At 31.0% G+C, this 16,607-nt stretch overlaps 1 protein-coding gene across 3 annotated transcripts in view; it reads right to left on the minus strand.

Annotated features, from left to right (window-relative positions):
• mio (GATOR complex protein mio) overlaps positions 1–16,607 on the minus strand; it is a 111,895-nt gene that overhangs the window by 75,173 nt on the left and 20,115 nt on the right. For all 3 annotated transcript variants that reach the window (XM_075380823.1, XM_075380822.1, XM_075380824.1), the window contains exons 7-10: positions 8,249–8,436; positions 4,260–4,444; positions 2,360–2,493; positions 1,962–2,069 (exon numbers count right to left, since the gene is read on the minus strand). In XM_075380823.1, the coding sequence (XP_075236938.1) occupies positions 1,962–2,069; positions 2,360–2,493; positions 4,260–4,444; positions 8,249–8,436 (615 nt within the window). The remainder of the gene's footprint in view (positions 1–1,961; positions 2,070–2,359; positions 2,494–4,259; positions 4,445–8,248; positions 8,437–16,607) is intronic.

Consider the following 16,607-nt stretch of genomic DNA (forward strand, 5'->3'; position numbering starts at 1 on the left):
GGCTTGCAGTCCTCCCAGTTCTTTTTCATACGTTCCGATCTTTGTACCCTTTCTAGCGTTGAAAATATTTGTGTTGTGAGTTTTTTCTTGTGAGTGTGAAATGAGTTCTTTTTTTCCTTGATTTTTTTTCTTGTTTCTCGTTTTTGGTTCTGATTTTCTTGTTTAATTTTATCTTATCTGTGGTGTCTTCTGGTGTAAAGCCAATTTCCTTCAGATCCTCTCTTGTTTCTCTTATCCGTCTGTCTTTGTACTTTTCAACTCAAGATTGTACTGTACTAGCTGTTTCAGAAGTCTTGAATCTTGCATCCTCAAGATAGGTCCAAAGAATCCTAGATTCCTCTTACACATGGTATCAGTGATAAGTTCTAACTTTTTGCACATGATTTTGTCGGGCATGATTCACCACTGCCCATCTTTCTGGTACTTTTTACTGATGCAGGTTCTTCCAATTCTTCTTTCGATTTTCTGGAGTCTGTCTGTCTTTGATTGTTCATTCAGGTGGAAAAGTGTTTCTGCTGCATAAGTAGCTTCTGGTTTTAAACAATGTCACTTATAAATACTAGAAAAATGAAGAACCCAAATGCATGCTTGTCTACTCCAGATGTAACATAAATTGGCCTAGAAATAAAATTATGAACTTTAATATATTGAATTTTGTTTATTTCTCACATTTCTTAAGAATGAAAAAAAAATTACTCTTGCAACAATGAATTTTTCAGTAATTGTTGATAATTTGTTTAAATTTTTTTAAAAATTCAAGAACTAATTACACCATTCAATTGTACAGAAAAAAAATACAAAAGCAATTGTGTTTCATTGCTTGACCTGAAACTTTATTTTTGTGCAGTATTGCTATAAACATCTAAGTCGAATGATTTTGTGTACCAAGGATCTAAACAAGAGAGGCAAGCGGGCCGTTCCCACTATCACCTTTTACAGAAAACAGTTTCAGAAAAAATGTTAATTCACAACTGTTTCATCAGTTCACTTGAACATTTACCAACTACCGAATATGTAGTACATGTTATTGATGGTGAATTTCTGTACACAAATTTGTTTGGCAAAAAAAAAAATGATACCATTGAAATGATCACCAGAAAATATTTGTCTTTTGTATGCAATCATTAAGCAGACAATAGCTGTATAGTATTTGATGGTTATCCGGGCAATGAAGCTGATAATGAAAACTCAACTGCATCTTCAACAAAACCAGTCAAACCCTTGCGAAAAAATTCTCGTTTTTTGTCTTTGAATCTTTATCGTGTAATCCTAAGCTGCTTATTCAGATATGCTACAAGCTTTTTCCTTAACTCCAACACAGACCAGAAAATTTTATTTAGCAACAAGATGGTGTACCTCTATACCACCAAAACTCTGAATGGGATCGGTTGAATGATGTTTTCCCTGATCGCTGGATCGGTCCACATGGATCCGATGACAGAGCTGTTTGTGGTGGCCTCTGAGGTCAACCCTATATGATTTTTTCCTTTTCGTGTTTTATAAAGGATGTTGTGGATGTGCCTTTGCTGTCTACTGATCTGCTGGTTAAAGTACAGGACAAACTTTCCCACTGTTTAAATGTGTACTGCGTGATAAAAGGGCTCAAATTGAACATTTGTATTTAAAAAAAATTCCTCTTTTTCATTTTATTTAAGATTTATTACTGTAAGTCAAAACTAAGAAATATTAAACAGCTTTAGAAAAACTGTGCTATTCTTTTTTGTATACCATGTACTTTTTATTTTATCTACTATTTTTTGACCTCCAGAACCACTGTTTGTTATTGCTTCAGAGGATGAGATGAAATGGCAGTTATACAGCATATGAAAATACCATGCCTGACCAGGATTCAAACCCAGAATGAAGGGCCAAGACATTATCACTCATACCCCAGAGGCCAACCTGTATACCGTGTAGTAAGAAAATAAAAAACATACGCGTGCACGTATGTAGAAACCTACCTGTAAATTTTAATAGAAGCAGTGCTACCTGGTAAATCTGACCACGGTAAACAAACAAGTTCAGATTTATTAGCAATTGTATTATTCGCATCCATACCAAGAACACATCTGTAATAAAGAAAAAATAAAAACTTTAAATAAATGATGATATTCAATCAACTCCTGATTATCCGCAATAATAACTATACAATAACAAATACTATAACAATAAATAATGATTTTGTGAGCCCAGATATAGATGATTTTATGATTGAAAATACCTTTTTATTGTACTTCCAATGTTTTCTTTTAAATTTCAACCATTTTCTTGGCAAATCAATTTATAAATGCCTACTCTTTTGACATTTATTTTTAAATGGATTTTAAGAACTTTTTTCCCAATAATAAATAAATTTTACCTTACGCCAGGATGATGTGTACCAGCTGCTTCCAATACACCATCTTCAACTAACATATAACTTAAATGTAACCACTGCCACAGTTTCTTTAAACTATTGTCTTCAGCTAACTCACCATTCTGCCATAACTCGCTCTGAAATTTAAAAAAAGATAAATATATTTGTGTCATCATTAAATTTTATCTAACTTGGAAATAATGAAGAGCATATGGGGATAAACATGGGGACTTTTTACAAATTTTACACCGATTTTTTAATTTGAAAAATTGACTTTTTATTTATTTTCTTTGCGTTAATCAATTTAAATGGAAATGATATTCCATTTTGACCTTCCTTTTTAGATATATTTTATAATAAAAATGTGTTACAATTACAAGATAGATTACATATTACTCAAAATGTTTAAAATTTCATTTACCAAGTTATAAATATTCTATATGCCCTTCATCAACTGCACAGATAACATCAAGACAATAGCTGAAAATTTTTCCACAATGCGATGCAGATAATCTCTGGAACAGAAAACACTGCGGTGGTAATACTGGTTTTCAGGTCATTTAAATCATAATGGTGGAACATAAAAAGTTTGTTTCACATATTCTCACATCCCCACATGAGAGGCACAAAGTGTAATCTCTGGGTCCAAGAGTGTAGCGGCAAGTCAAGACTTGTCGCTACACTCTTTCGTATGCCTCACCTAGCATCGAGGCAAAGTATGATTTAGAAACCGTAAACTCATTTATATCTATGCGGTGACCCATGTTTGCTGAAATCTTCATTTAGTTGTGGACCTCCACAATCGAAGGATGCTGGTCCTTCAATGTCCCAAGATAAGAATTCCCTGTCACTGTGTTTCCTTTAAAAAAGAAAAGTCCACAAATTTTTTTAAACAAGACTGAAAAAAAAATCATTAACTTTTGGTGAATCTCATACAGACTCTCATGTTCCCATCTACAAAATTTATGATGTGAAACTCAACCGCTTAAATGAAATGTTGTTTCAACAATAAAAATTAACTACAGAAAAAACCGATCATCCTTCATAAGTGTTTGTATCTAAGAACACATCACAGAAATTCTAATGTTTTCTTTTGTCACTCACCTGATGATCTTGTACCAGTTGTAATCAGTACGAACTGAAATCCATGTGCTGTCTTAATACACACCAAACAGTGTATGAGGGACCACAATGTCTTAGCTAGCACAATGAGTAGATTTTTTTGGACTTTACTGAAAAGCCTCTTGAATTTGTTGCACATTTTTCTATGAAATTTGTAGTCATCCTGGACTCTTAACCTTACAAAAACACCCCAATTTTTCAAATTGTTTATACCAGCGACCAGTGTTCTTAGACTGATCTTGAAGTGCTGTCAAAACACAAGCTGAACTGTTATTACAGACTCGTGGTCTTGCTAAATTGTACAACACAAAATGCCTTTTGTTGCATAGACACCATGCCGTTTAGAATTGAGATTAATGTATGTTTGAGGACTAGAACTGCAATCTGGCAGCCGACATTTGGAATTCAAGGATGCACACTTTCAAATGGTATAAATTTCATTCACTTACTAAATTTAAACAACAGTAAAGTGCAAAAACAAATATTACTTAGGACTAAAAAGAAAAAAGAAAGACATACGAAAAGCTTTTGGGTTTGAATCACCATCAGGCTTGGCATTTTACATATATTACAAAATACCACAACAGTTCTTAGGTAAATACAGTAATTTAGTTTTTTTATTACATCCATCATAAATCAAATTTTGATTCCCTATCCAAACAGTATTTTATACTATTTATCACAAAGAAGCTATTTTATAAGTCTAAAAGGAGCACATTTTCTACAGATATTTCCACATCAATTTAACTAGTACCATATCAAAAACTGTACACTTACTAACCTTTAAACCATATTCACCGATCGCTCTTCTTCTGATTAAAGTCGATATATCTTTAATATCTGAGTACACTTTATCTTTATGAGATATTAATTTTAATGTTCTTCTACCATGAGTCCAAACGATATGCGAACTCGGCGACCAATTTAATGTCATCCTTTCAAACACACAATAATCAACCATAGCTCCTGAAAAATTTTTTTTTTTAAATTGTGAATCCAATTATACAGTTAATAACTTACTTACTCAGCATGAAATGTATTAAAATTATTCAACATACTTATTATCACATTTACCTTTATGATTATAACTTAATAAATAACCCTGTATTATTAGTTTTATAATTTTTTTACATGATATCTTCAACCGGTCACAAATATAAGGTAGTTCACTCTTCCAACCTCCTATTGTAACTGTGTTAATATCCCCTATCACAAAAAATTAATTGCATACATGTTGTATCTTTTTCTTTAAATATTCTGACAGGCAATCAATTATTTTAATTCGTTTTTCTCCCAATGAGCCTACTGTTTGCAAAGCTTGAGCCTAATAGTTTCTGTACGAGACATCTCTTTCATTTACAGATTACTTAATTTTTTTTTAAGCTGTAAATCAACATTTTATTGACATGATATTTTAATGCTTCATTAATAAGAAATCTGTGTTTATTGTAGTGTTTAGTATTAATTCTTCACTTAAAAGTTAGTGTCTCTTACTTAATCCCAGCCATTTTAATGAAATTGAAAAACCAGAATAATAATCATCAAATAAAACTAAATTAACAAGGTTTAAGTGAAATTATTATTTAAAAAAAAAAAACAGTTGACCATTGATATCTGGTCATCAGCTTAGATATATCAAACAACAAAATATTTTAGAAATAAAGTAGAGCTTACGCATTCTAATTAAGATAAACAATAAAACAAAATAATTTAATACAGTAACAGCAGAACACAAGGCGAACATTTTTATTATAATAATATTTTGCCATTCTACAGCAGAACGATAGATAGCATCTATGCCATCCATCTGGAGATTTCAATATCTTCCATCAGCATGTTAGCGTGTTGCTGTATAAGTACAATAACCCAATGAAAGTATAAGATTGGAAAAGCGAATGATTATGTATGGCCAGTTGAAGATATCACGTCAAAAAATATATGAAATGTGATAAAACAGGGTTTTTATTATTAGTATACTGTTTGTTATAGTAATAAAAATAATTGTTATAATAACAATAAAGAGTGATATTCTGTTTAAATGAAAGTGCTAATAAGTTACGTTAACCGATCGTTAATTTATCTGCTTCAAAAATACAATTTTATCTGTTTCTAAAGAATTCCACAACAGTATTCTTTTCAAGGCAGTAATCCAGTATCCAATTAAAGATTAAAGGCTTTAACACATAATGTAATGTTGTTAAATTGTTTTGAGCAACCTGAAAAAGAATTCTCTCTCAACATAACATTCAAAGGTCACTCAACAATCAAAGAGACGAATAACTAGGAAAATTATTTATTCATTGACAATGAAACTAACACTACATTTCAACAAAATCGTAGCTACATTTAGGCATTTAACCTATCTTTCTGGGAACTTTCTTATCCCAATAGTAAAGAACTGTTCAACTTGGTGTCTGAACCATTCTTGCACCCCTGTCTTGACCCCGCCCATTGTTGCTAAAATTGGTGCCATCAAAACAATCTTTGAAGATCCAACAAACAAACTCTGAAACTGGAAAATCAGGACTATAAGGTGACAGCTTCTAACACAACTTTTAAATAGCTTCCCATGTATGAAATAGTATAGAAACTATCATTATCACATAGAAAAATTACATTTTTTGAGAGAGAAAATCAGGATGTTTCCTCATTATTTTGAGTTTCAATTTATTTTCTAAGATGTTAGAATAATACTTGCTGTTGATTGCATGTTGTTCTTCCTAATAATTGATATAAATCGAGCCTTTGTAGTCCCAAAACACTGGTAGCATCACTGACATGCAGACTTTGAATTTTTTTCATAGCAGGCAAACTTGGATGTTTCCATTTCAAACTATAACATCTGGATTCTAGCTCAAAATGATGAATTTACATTTCATCATTAGTTATTATACAATCTAAAAAGGTTTGTAGTTTAAGTTCAATACAAAGTCTATAATTTTGAGTTAATTGTCTCAGAACCCACCTTGGACACGTGTTGCAAGTAATAAGCAAAATTGCTTATCTTATCATAGATAGCGAAGTGTAATATTGAATCGACAGTGCCAACGCTCGCATTACAAATTTCAGTGATTTCCTACATTTCTATGGAACTATCCTTGCAAATACGATTTTGCAAAGCAACAATTGAAACTTTCACTGGACTTCCACTATGATGAAAATCGGTCACATTTGCTTTGCCCAATTTAAACTGTTCGATTCACTTAAACAATTTTGATCACTTTTTACCATAATTGTTACAGTACTATTGAATTTCCGTGATTGAATTTCAGCCAATTTTATACCTTCAGAAAATAAAAATGTTGTTACAGCTTGCTGTTTTTCCACAGTGCATGTTTTAAGTGAAGCCAACATTTGGAAATAAACAAAAGAAGTTGTAACAATGGAAATTCTTTTCGAACAGCTGATATTTTTTATGTTAGAACCATCAACTTGAATATCAGATAATTCCAGTTTATTCTATTAAATAACTTTTCAGCTGCTTGTCTCTAACTGTTCAACTAAGCTCGTATATTTCCTTCAATACTTTCTTTAATTCAACCTCACAAAGATAAATGTTTTATTTTATGTGTGAATATATAAAGTTCAGCGAAAATACTTTTTGCTAATTTATTACCTATTATTATTATTATTATTATTATTATTACACCTCATACACCTATTACGCTCACATACTAAGAAATCAACAGGACTTATTTAGATAAAAAAATAAATATTACAAAACAAAGAGCAAATTTAAAACTTTTTCTGGTTCAAAATGATCTACCATACCAAGCACAACAGAAGCAACTATTGAAACAAAACAGAAGATGGAAACAATTTTTTTTTAAATATTAAAAATGAAGCCAAAAATTCCATGAAAAACTGAAATCAAAATGTAGACAGAACACCAAAATAGAAAAATAAGATGAAGCCATGTCAAAAAGAATGAAAGCTTACTGATAAAAAGAAAAAAGAACGCAGGATGCATAACAAGAAATTGATTAATGTACCCTTATAAGGTGGATGATTCAGAAAAAAAAATCACAAAAATATATTAATTTAAATTCTAATTAATAAAAAATTTAAGACAACTTTCACTAAATGATATACACACATTTACAGCAATGATAACTCTGGGCCCAGGTAATATATTAAAATCTTATAACTAATCCTTATCTATGCAATCTCTCTATCCTCTCATCATCGATTTCTCCTCCTACCCTCTCCCCATCCCTTGACCATCTTCCCTTTTATTTTGGTTGGGTATTATACTGTAGAAACTATGGTGCACTTACTAGCAAAGCAACTACTCTTTATTGGGGCACACTGAAGTTAAGTAAAGATGAGGGCTCCCCAGCTCAAGAGCCCCAATCAATTTATGATGTAAAGCTCATAAAAATGTCCTGAATTAATTATCTTATGTGTCGTCTGATTGTCAGAAAATACAATTACGGTATTAATCCTCATACTCTAAATTTACACATATACAAACACACCTAACTATTTCAAATATTTAATAATTTTATTGAAGGTCGAGAGCCTACAGTATTCAATAGATATTAGCTTTAAAAATGAGACCTTCAGTCTGATCAGACACAGGAACTAATTTTTTACAATACAAAATCATATTATACTGTAATTTAAAAACAGACTTGATAAAAAGTGGATTCATACCAAAAAAAAAAGAGTGGAAAGAGTAAAAAGTCAAGGGATAAATATTCTATTTTCAAATAATAAATATTTAAAAAAAGAATACAAAAATTAAAATAAAGGATGGATAAATCTCACCAGTAATAGCAATAGTAAGTAATCTGTTTTCATCTTGTGGATGCCATGAAAATGATGTCAACTGTGAATCAGATCCAGGTTGAACACTTCGTTCTAATACTGATGGATCAGCATCATCAACTGACTGTTGTATGTCGTGGAGATTAATGCCAGAACTTTCACGTTGAAGTGAACCCAACAAATTATGCCTAAAATAAATAAATAAGTAATAATAAATTATCTTAAATAATATTAAGTATACAAGGCCTACTCAAAAACTGATTTTCAATTAATCATCTGTTGAAAATAAACCAATGGTGCATTCACAGTAGTCGATCTATAATCCCAATATGCACCCATCTGTTGTTTATTCTGTTCATTTATGTAACAATGCAGCGATTTGAAATGCAGGATTTGTCATTCTTACCCTGACGATGAAATATATTGTTGTGATTTCTTTTTTTCAAACAAAATTACATCACAATGCCCCCGACAAGATCCATCAACAATTATCAAACCAAAAAATTATTATTTCATCATTTTGCAATTATAAGACAACTTGACTAACAAAATTCATGGAACCGTGAATCATAATAACACATAGTAAAACAATGAAAAAATTTATACAATATAAAACAAATGTTACAGAATAATCGCAAAGAGTACGGTTCTTCTGAACAAAAAAGCATGATCTCACTGCAAGCAAAGGATTGTAAGAATCTTTTAGAACCACTAGAACTGAGAATTAGTGCTAAATGTTGAGTTGTCTAGGTTTTTTAAGATAAATGCGATTAACAACAGAATTACCATCAACTCTATTGAGGAAGATGCTGGTAATTATTTTGGAAAGTTATCTCTTGCAAGAAAAAAGCATTCCAGTATTTTGAAAAAGAGTAGTTTTAGTCTCTTAAACCACAAAAAAAAAACATTGGCAAATAGTTGTATAACTTTCCCAGTGAAGCTGAGAAAATTATACAATTCTGGCTATTTGAACTTCACTCTTATAAATTTTTCTCCTAAGTAGTAGGAAAATTAAACAGAACAAAGTATACATCTAAAGAGTTAAGAAAAAAAATTATTCTACACTTGAGTAAAATTCTGAGATTTGGGATCCACAGTGACTGTATTTTCCCATCTCCTTCACCAATTATAATCAAAATTAAATTACATCAATAAGCCATATTCAGAAGTCATCATACAAAGTTTAATAATAATTGATTAATACAGTTTGCAAATATAAAGCAAATCATTGGGCTGTTATCCCCTATGAATTAAATTTCACAAATACATAACCAAATAGAAAATTTTAAATAATAGGGTAATCAAATTAATATCAGAATCCAGTAAAAGAAGAATGTAATGTTTGAATCCAGAAATTATACAAAATATGTTTTGCCCCTAACATTTTGTGGAGGCTTTAAATAATACCACACCATCAGAAAGTGTCTTATACACACACACACACACACACACACACACACACACACATACACACATACATATATATATATAATAAAAATTAAAAGAATTAAAGAGGTAAAAAATAAAAAACAAAATTTATATTTTTTAGAGGTGGGGAATAATTTATTTAACATTTTTCTAAAACTAATCATATAAAAATATTCAAATTTGCTTAAGTAAGGTTTTCTTTAAATCTAACAACCCTTCAACCCCAGAGGGTAAAATAAGAAATAGAAGATTTTCAAAATGCTTTCTGCATTTTAGGTGCAAGGTCCATAATTTAAATTGTAGATATTTGTTGATAGCTCTATATATTTATAAACTTTCAAAAAATAATTGAAAAAGGTTTAAACTGAAGGGAGGTAGCAAAAGAATAAAAATATATATATTTCAGTATTAAGGGGTGGAGGTTGTTGATTTTTTTATTTAACTTTTTGGATTATTTATGCATGCATTGTGGGAAACAAATTTGCTTTTATAAAGTTTTTCCTAAAATGCCTCTGAAGAAAAACAGAATTTGTGTTTTCACAATATCCCCCTGTTAATGAATTTTGAAAAAAAAATAATACAATCAATGCCCTATATATACTGTATGTAGAAATATTTAAATCAAATTATAAGAAAATTGGTTTGATCAATCCTGAGATATAAGGCCAAAAGCAGGTGCGACACACATACATACACACATGCATATAGAGGTATGGCAGAAAAGTAATGAGACTGGCAACACTGAGATATCTGGCATTGATACAGGTTCCCTTCACATAGCTTATGCATCAGCCACTCTCAGACAATCAGTGAAAGCTTCAATATCATGAGGTATCTCTGTGACCCTAGAAATCATAATAAGTAAAGTTTTTTTTTGTAGTGAATTACGAAAGTGGAACGTAAAATTTAGAGCAACTGTATCATCAAACTTGGTGAATCCATGAGTTTGACCAACCAAAAGTTGCAAAGAGCCTTTGAGGAACATTCCTTATCAAGAGCACAAGTTTTTGGTGGCACAAAGCAGTTTTAGGGCTGGGAAGCAGAGAAAGATGAACCTCACTCTGGAAGGCCTCTGGAAGAACATCAAAAACTGAGGAAAAATAGCAAGGGCTCTTTTAAGGTTAGACAGTCTACTAAAATTGAAACTGATGAGTAGTGTGTTAAATCTAAATTGTTTTACCCTTCATCAGATTTTAACTCAAAATTTGGGCATGAGAAAGGTGTGTGCCAAGTTGGTGCCAAAATAACCTTTGCATTGAACAGAAACGTAATCGAAAGAATATGAGCCTTGACTCTCTCAATAGAATCGAAAATGACTCAAATTTCATCAATCGTGTGATTACTAGTGATGAATCACAGATTTTTTTAGTACAATCCAGAAATAAAACAACAAAGTTAAGATTAGCACATTGACACTTCTCCTTGACTACAGAAAGCTTGAATGAGCAAATCAAAAATCAAGTTCATGCTGATTATCTTTTGACAGTAGGGGGATTGTTCACAAACAAACTGTCAGCCAAGTTTCAAGTTTTTTTATAAAGAAGTCTTTGAAAAGCTCAGAAAAAGGGTATCCATATCAGATCAGATATTTTGAACACTTGGATGCTCTGTCATAATGTCCCCTGTTGTACAGCCATCTCCATCAACCAATTTTTTTTTTTATGAAAAAGAGATCCCGATAGTTCTTCAGCACCCCTATTCGCTTGATTTTAGTTCATGTGACTTTCTTTTGTTCTCCAGTATCAAAACCAACCTGAAAGGAAATTATTTTGGCACTGCCAAAAACATTCAAAGAAGCTGACAGCAATTCCAGTTGAAGCCTAATAGCATTGTTATGAAGAATGGAAACAATGACTTCTCTGACAAATAGCTGTCCAAAGAAACTAGTTTGAAGATTATAACATTGATTTATAAAAACAAAATAAAATTTTTTTACAAAATCAGTTTCATTCCTTTTTTGTCACATCAAAGTGTCATTAACAGCACCCAGAAATAATATTACTATAGTAAACAATTTAAACAATGTTTACTTTTGTAATGTTTTGTCTGGGCATAGATTAAGACACTTTGTTGATAAATAAAATATTGTACATTTAAATGCTTTCTAATGAGCCAGATTTGGTTCCCAGTGTTTAGTTCTCAAACCTGAAGAAAGCTTGCTGGATGAACATTCACTTCAAAATAAAGAGGTAATAAAGATGAAACAACTGATTATTTTGCAGAATTGGATAAATCACATTATATCAAGGGTAATAAAAAGTTGGAAAACTACCAAGATAATTTCTCAAAATGTGTCCTTAAAGCCTTGATCTGAGTTACTGATCTGAGCCAAACCATTTATAAGTTTTTATATAGGAAAATGGAAACTGCTTGCCGCCTAGTAAGACTGTTTTTTTTCAAATGTGAAACCTGTAACTTAAAATGTTTCATTTACAGAAACAACTAAATGAATTAATTTTTAAAGCTCAAAAGTAATGTTAATGCGCTGATTAATGGGTAGCGGTAGGGCCTTGTATACCTTTTTATTTAGATAATTATCAATATATTAATTTTTTCAGTTTACTTGAAACATTTTACAAGAATTATTTATATATATAATGAATTTACTTAAGAACCTTTTATGTTTTAGACTTCTTTCTTTTTCTCTATGTGCACCTACATGTATTAAATTGTTTAACATCCCTGCCATTTTTATACAGTGAAGAATGATTATTTTTATCCCTAAAATGAATTTGGAAAACTTGTGCCACCTTCTCTTCTGCATTGTTTCTGTCCCCCAAACCACCCACCTTAGGGTATGTTAAATCAATTACGTCTTATGCGTTCTGACTTCTTTTCCTTTTTACCACAAGCTTTCATTCTTTTAGATATGTCTTTCTTTTGTTCTTCTGTTTTTGTGTTTTGTCCATGTTTTGATTTCAGTTTCTCCTGGAATCTTTGGTTTCAATTTTTTAATAATTTCCTTAGTACGTTTTTGTCTTTAATGGTCTCTTCTGTTGTGCATAGTTGCTAGATCTTCTTGTATCAGTTTGAATAATTTGTTCTCTGTTTTACTAGACTTGAGAAATTCAAAAAATTGTTTTGTGAACCTGTTATTAGTTATTATGGCAAAGTGAGTGTAGAAGATTTTCCCAATGCATCTGAAAGTCTTTCTATTTTATTGTAGAGATCTTTATTGTTAATTAGTTTAGGTTATTTATTTATTATTATTATTATTTTTTTTTTTATGAATTAATTCACTACAGAGTCTTACAGAGAAGCTTGTACATGTGAATATTCAAATGGAATTTTTATAATGCATGAAAAATGTCATCCTGGCTGGATTCAAACCCAGCAATCTGCAAATGAAAAGCCAAGATGCAACCATTCTGCCATGAGATTGGCATTTCTCATCCTTCTTCCTCTTCTCATTACTTTATTTTTTCTCAACTGAAGTTTTTGTACCTTTGTTCTTATAGGTTTTAATACCTTTTTGTAAGAGATACATATGAACAAATAGCTCATCAAGAACTTAATCATATCTTTATTTATCGGAAATAAAATCATCCATATATACCAAGAATTATACAAAGACTGATCTTAGTTTCCAATTACTAATCTTGTAGTTCCCTAATTTTTTCTTTTAATTCATGATATCTTGGGCAAATTAACAGAAAGATTGAAACTAGAATAAAGAAATATTTAGTAATCACTTCAAATAGCTAGGAGAATAGATAAATTGATATGTGACCAAAAAGAAATCAATGGAAAACAAAACACAGAAGATGGAACTAGTATTCTAGCTATCAGAAACACCTACAACAAAATGTGCTTTTCTAGAACTTCAAACTAAAACACTGCAGAATAGTAACAAAACCAGAAACTCTGCGAGCACCATAAATGCTAATACTAAAGCGGTAATGGACAATTGAAAGATTGGAAAAAAAAGAAAGGAAAATAACCGGGAAATTCCTCAGGATAAAATTCTGAAATGATAAAAAAACTGTTACTGAACAAAAAAACTGTACTGTAACTATAGGAAAATTGAAAACTTCCAATATGATGAAAAAAAAGAATCATCTTCTACTGCCATGTAAAAAGCATGAACCAAAACAAAAGTTGACTAAACAAATTTTCAACTTCTTTTCAATCAGAAAAACACACTCAACGAGAACATGAATGATCAAAAACAGATAAATAATCAGAATGGCAATCAAAAATGAAGTCCTGAGATTTCAAGAAAAAATCTCAGCCAAAATGAGATCCAAAATATCAGAAGAAAGGTGAAAGACGCCTCAGAAATAATGAAAGAATATTGGTAGAAAAGAAAACACAACACACGGAAATAAATTAATTAAATGGTACATTAAATAATTTAAATATTTAATCAAAACTTTTAGAGAATTTAATTCTGAACAAATTGTATAAGTTGAATAAAAAAAGAAAGTTAGAAAAATTTGGATTTGTATAGAAACAATACATAACTACATTTGTCAGAAAAGTACTTATTTAATGTAAACCACATTCTTCTCTGGTAATGTGAAATATTTGTAAAAACAAAATTTACTGTTAAGAGCTGTTAAAAATTTTTTAAAATTGAAAATTACAAATTGTAAAATAAAAATAAATAAATAAAGATTACTTAACCTTTTTTATTAATGACAGAAATAGAATAAATTATTTCACAGTTGGCAATAAAATAGCAATAACTGATCAACAATGTGCAATAATACTGTATTAGTGTTTAAATCATTCTGTAAGATATATTTAAGTCTATCAGGTCCTGTGAACTGTGCTGTCATTTGTGAAAAATTTCTGTGAATTTTAGTTTAAACATGATCGGTTTGCCAGAGAAATAATGCCATACTTATTTACAACAAAGTAATATACTGATATGATATTCATTTTAAATGTAACTGTAATGCTACAGTTGCTGTAGTAGAATATGAAATACGTTTTCCAAATCACAGGATTCCAGATCCCAAAACAACTAGCACTTTTCGTAAAGTTCAGGAAACAGGTTCACTATCTAGTATGCATATCAGTTACGAACCATGTGTCCGACAAAACATTATAATAGATGAAATAATTATCGATGCAGTGACACACAAAGTATAAAAAAAAAAAAAAAACAAATAATAATGTTTATACAAAACCAGAAAATATACAATCTATCTTTTCAACTAGATCACTATTCAAACCATCACTATTAAAAACAATTTGTTTTTATTTTACTTTTAACATTACTAACTTTTATTAAAGATGTACGACGTATGACAGAAAAGTAGAGATTTTTTTTCAAAACTTTTTTTTTATTTTTATACATCAATGTTATCACCTTCAAACTAGATCCCTTGGACAGCTATATATTAACAGAGGTGTTGTTTCCATTCTTTGAACAATGTTGTAAGGCTTCAACTAAGATTGCCATCAGTTCCTTGATTGTGTTCCTTTAGATGTTTCCGATAGTACTAAAATGATGCCCTTTCAAGTGTGATTTTTGATCCTAGGAAACAAATAAAAGCCTCATGGCTTAAGATCAGGTAAATTGGAATCGCTTTTATCATCAGTAGTTCGTTTTGGTCAGTAGTTGGTTTAATAGCTTTGTGACAGGGGTGTTGTCATGGTGGAGCATCCAAGTATTCAAATGTTTGGTTTGACACAAAACACTCTTTCTCTAAGCCTTTCAAGGTCTTTATTAAAAAAATTTGATTAACAGTTTGTCCTTGAGGCACAAATTCTATGTGAACAATTTCCCTACTGTCTTGATTTTTTATTTTCTCATTCAAGCTTTCGAGAAGAAGTGTTAGTGTGCCACTCTCTTGACTTTGACATTTTGTTTCTTGATCATATTCGAAAATCCATAATTCATCGCCAGGAATAACACGACTGAAGAAACTTTGTTATTTTCAATTCTATCGAGAAGATAAAGACACACATTCTTCCAACTGTCTTTCTGTTCAATGGAAAGGTTTTTTGGCACCAACTTGGTATACAACTTTCTCAAATCCAAATCTTGAATCAAAATCTGATTAAGGGTAAAACGATTCAAATTTAACACACTGCTCATCAGTCTCAATGTTAGTCAATGGTCTGATCTCACAAGTGCCCTTACTCTTTTTCCTCACTTTTCGATGTTGAAGGCCTCCCTGGTGAAGTTTGTCTTTCTCTGCTTCTCAGCCCTTTAAAAATAATTTGTGTCACCAAAAAACTTAAGCTCTTGATAAGGAATGTTCTCTAAAGGCTCTTTGCAACTTTTTGTAGGTCAAACTGATGGATTCACAAAGTACTCTCTAAGGTTTCAGAAATACCACATGATATTAAAACTTTCACAGAGTGTCTAGGAGTGGCGGACACACAAGCTTTGCATTTCTAACTATAATCCCCAGGAAAATAATACAGTATTATCGTGACAAATTTCAACTGTATTAGTCCATCCAGTCTGAAAATTCAAATACAAAACAGGCTAACATGCATATATACGACAGCTGTCTGAAAACTTTTGAGCCTCAACATGAAGATGGCAGCACTCGTCAACAAAAGTTAGGGTATGTATTCACACATACATTGAAAGGTGCTCACTAAAATTTCAGCCATTTTGAATGCTCAGTTGTTTGATAATCATTTGAGAAGTCATTGTGAGTGTTTTTGTGAAAGTGGAAAAAAATCGAGCATCATGCTGTGATTAAATATTTACATTTCAAAGGCAGTACGCCTATTCAAATTAAAACCGAGTAGGACATTCTTTACAGGGACACTGTCCCATCATTTATCATCGTAAAAAAATGGACAGCTGAATTTAAATAAGGTCATACCAGCTTGGTTGATGATAAGGGTTCAGGAAAGCCAAAAACTGCAATCACAAACTCATATCATTGAAAAAGTTCAACAAATGGTACGACCGACGAATTAAGGTTAGAGAGATAGCCAAGGCTATGGGTATATAGAAAGA

The sequence above is a fragment of the Lycorma delicatula genome, chromosome 13 (assembly GCF_047948215.1).
Source record: "Lycorma delicatula isolate Av1 chromosome 13, ASM4794821v1, whole genome shotgun sequence".
NCBI lineage: Eukaryota > Metazoa > Arthropoda > Insecta > Hemiptera > Fulgoridae > Lycorma > Lycorma delicatula.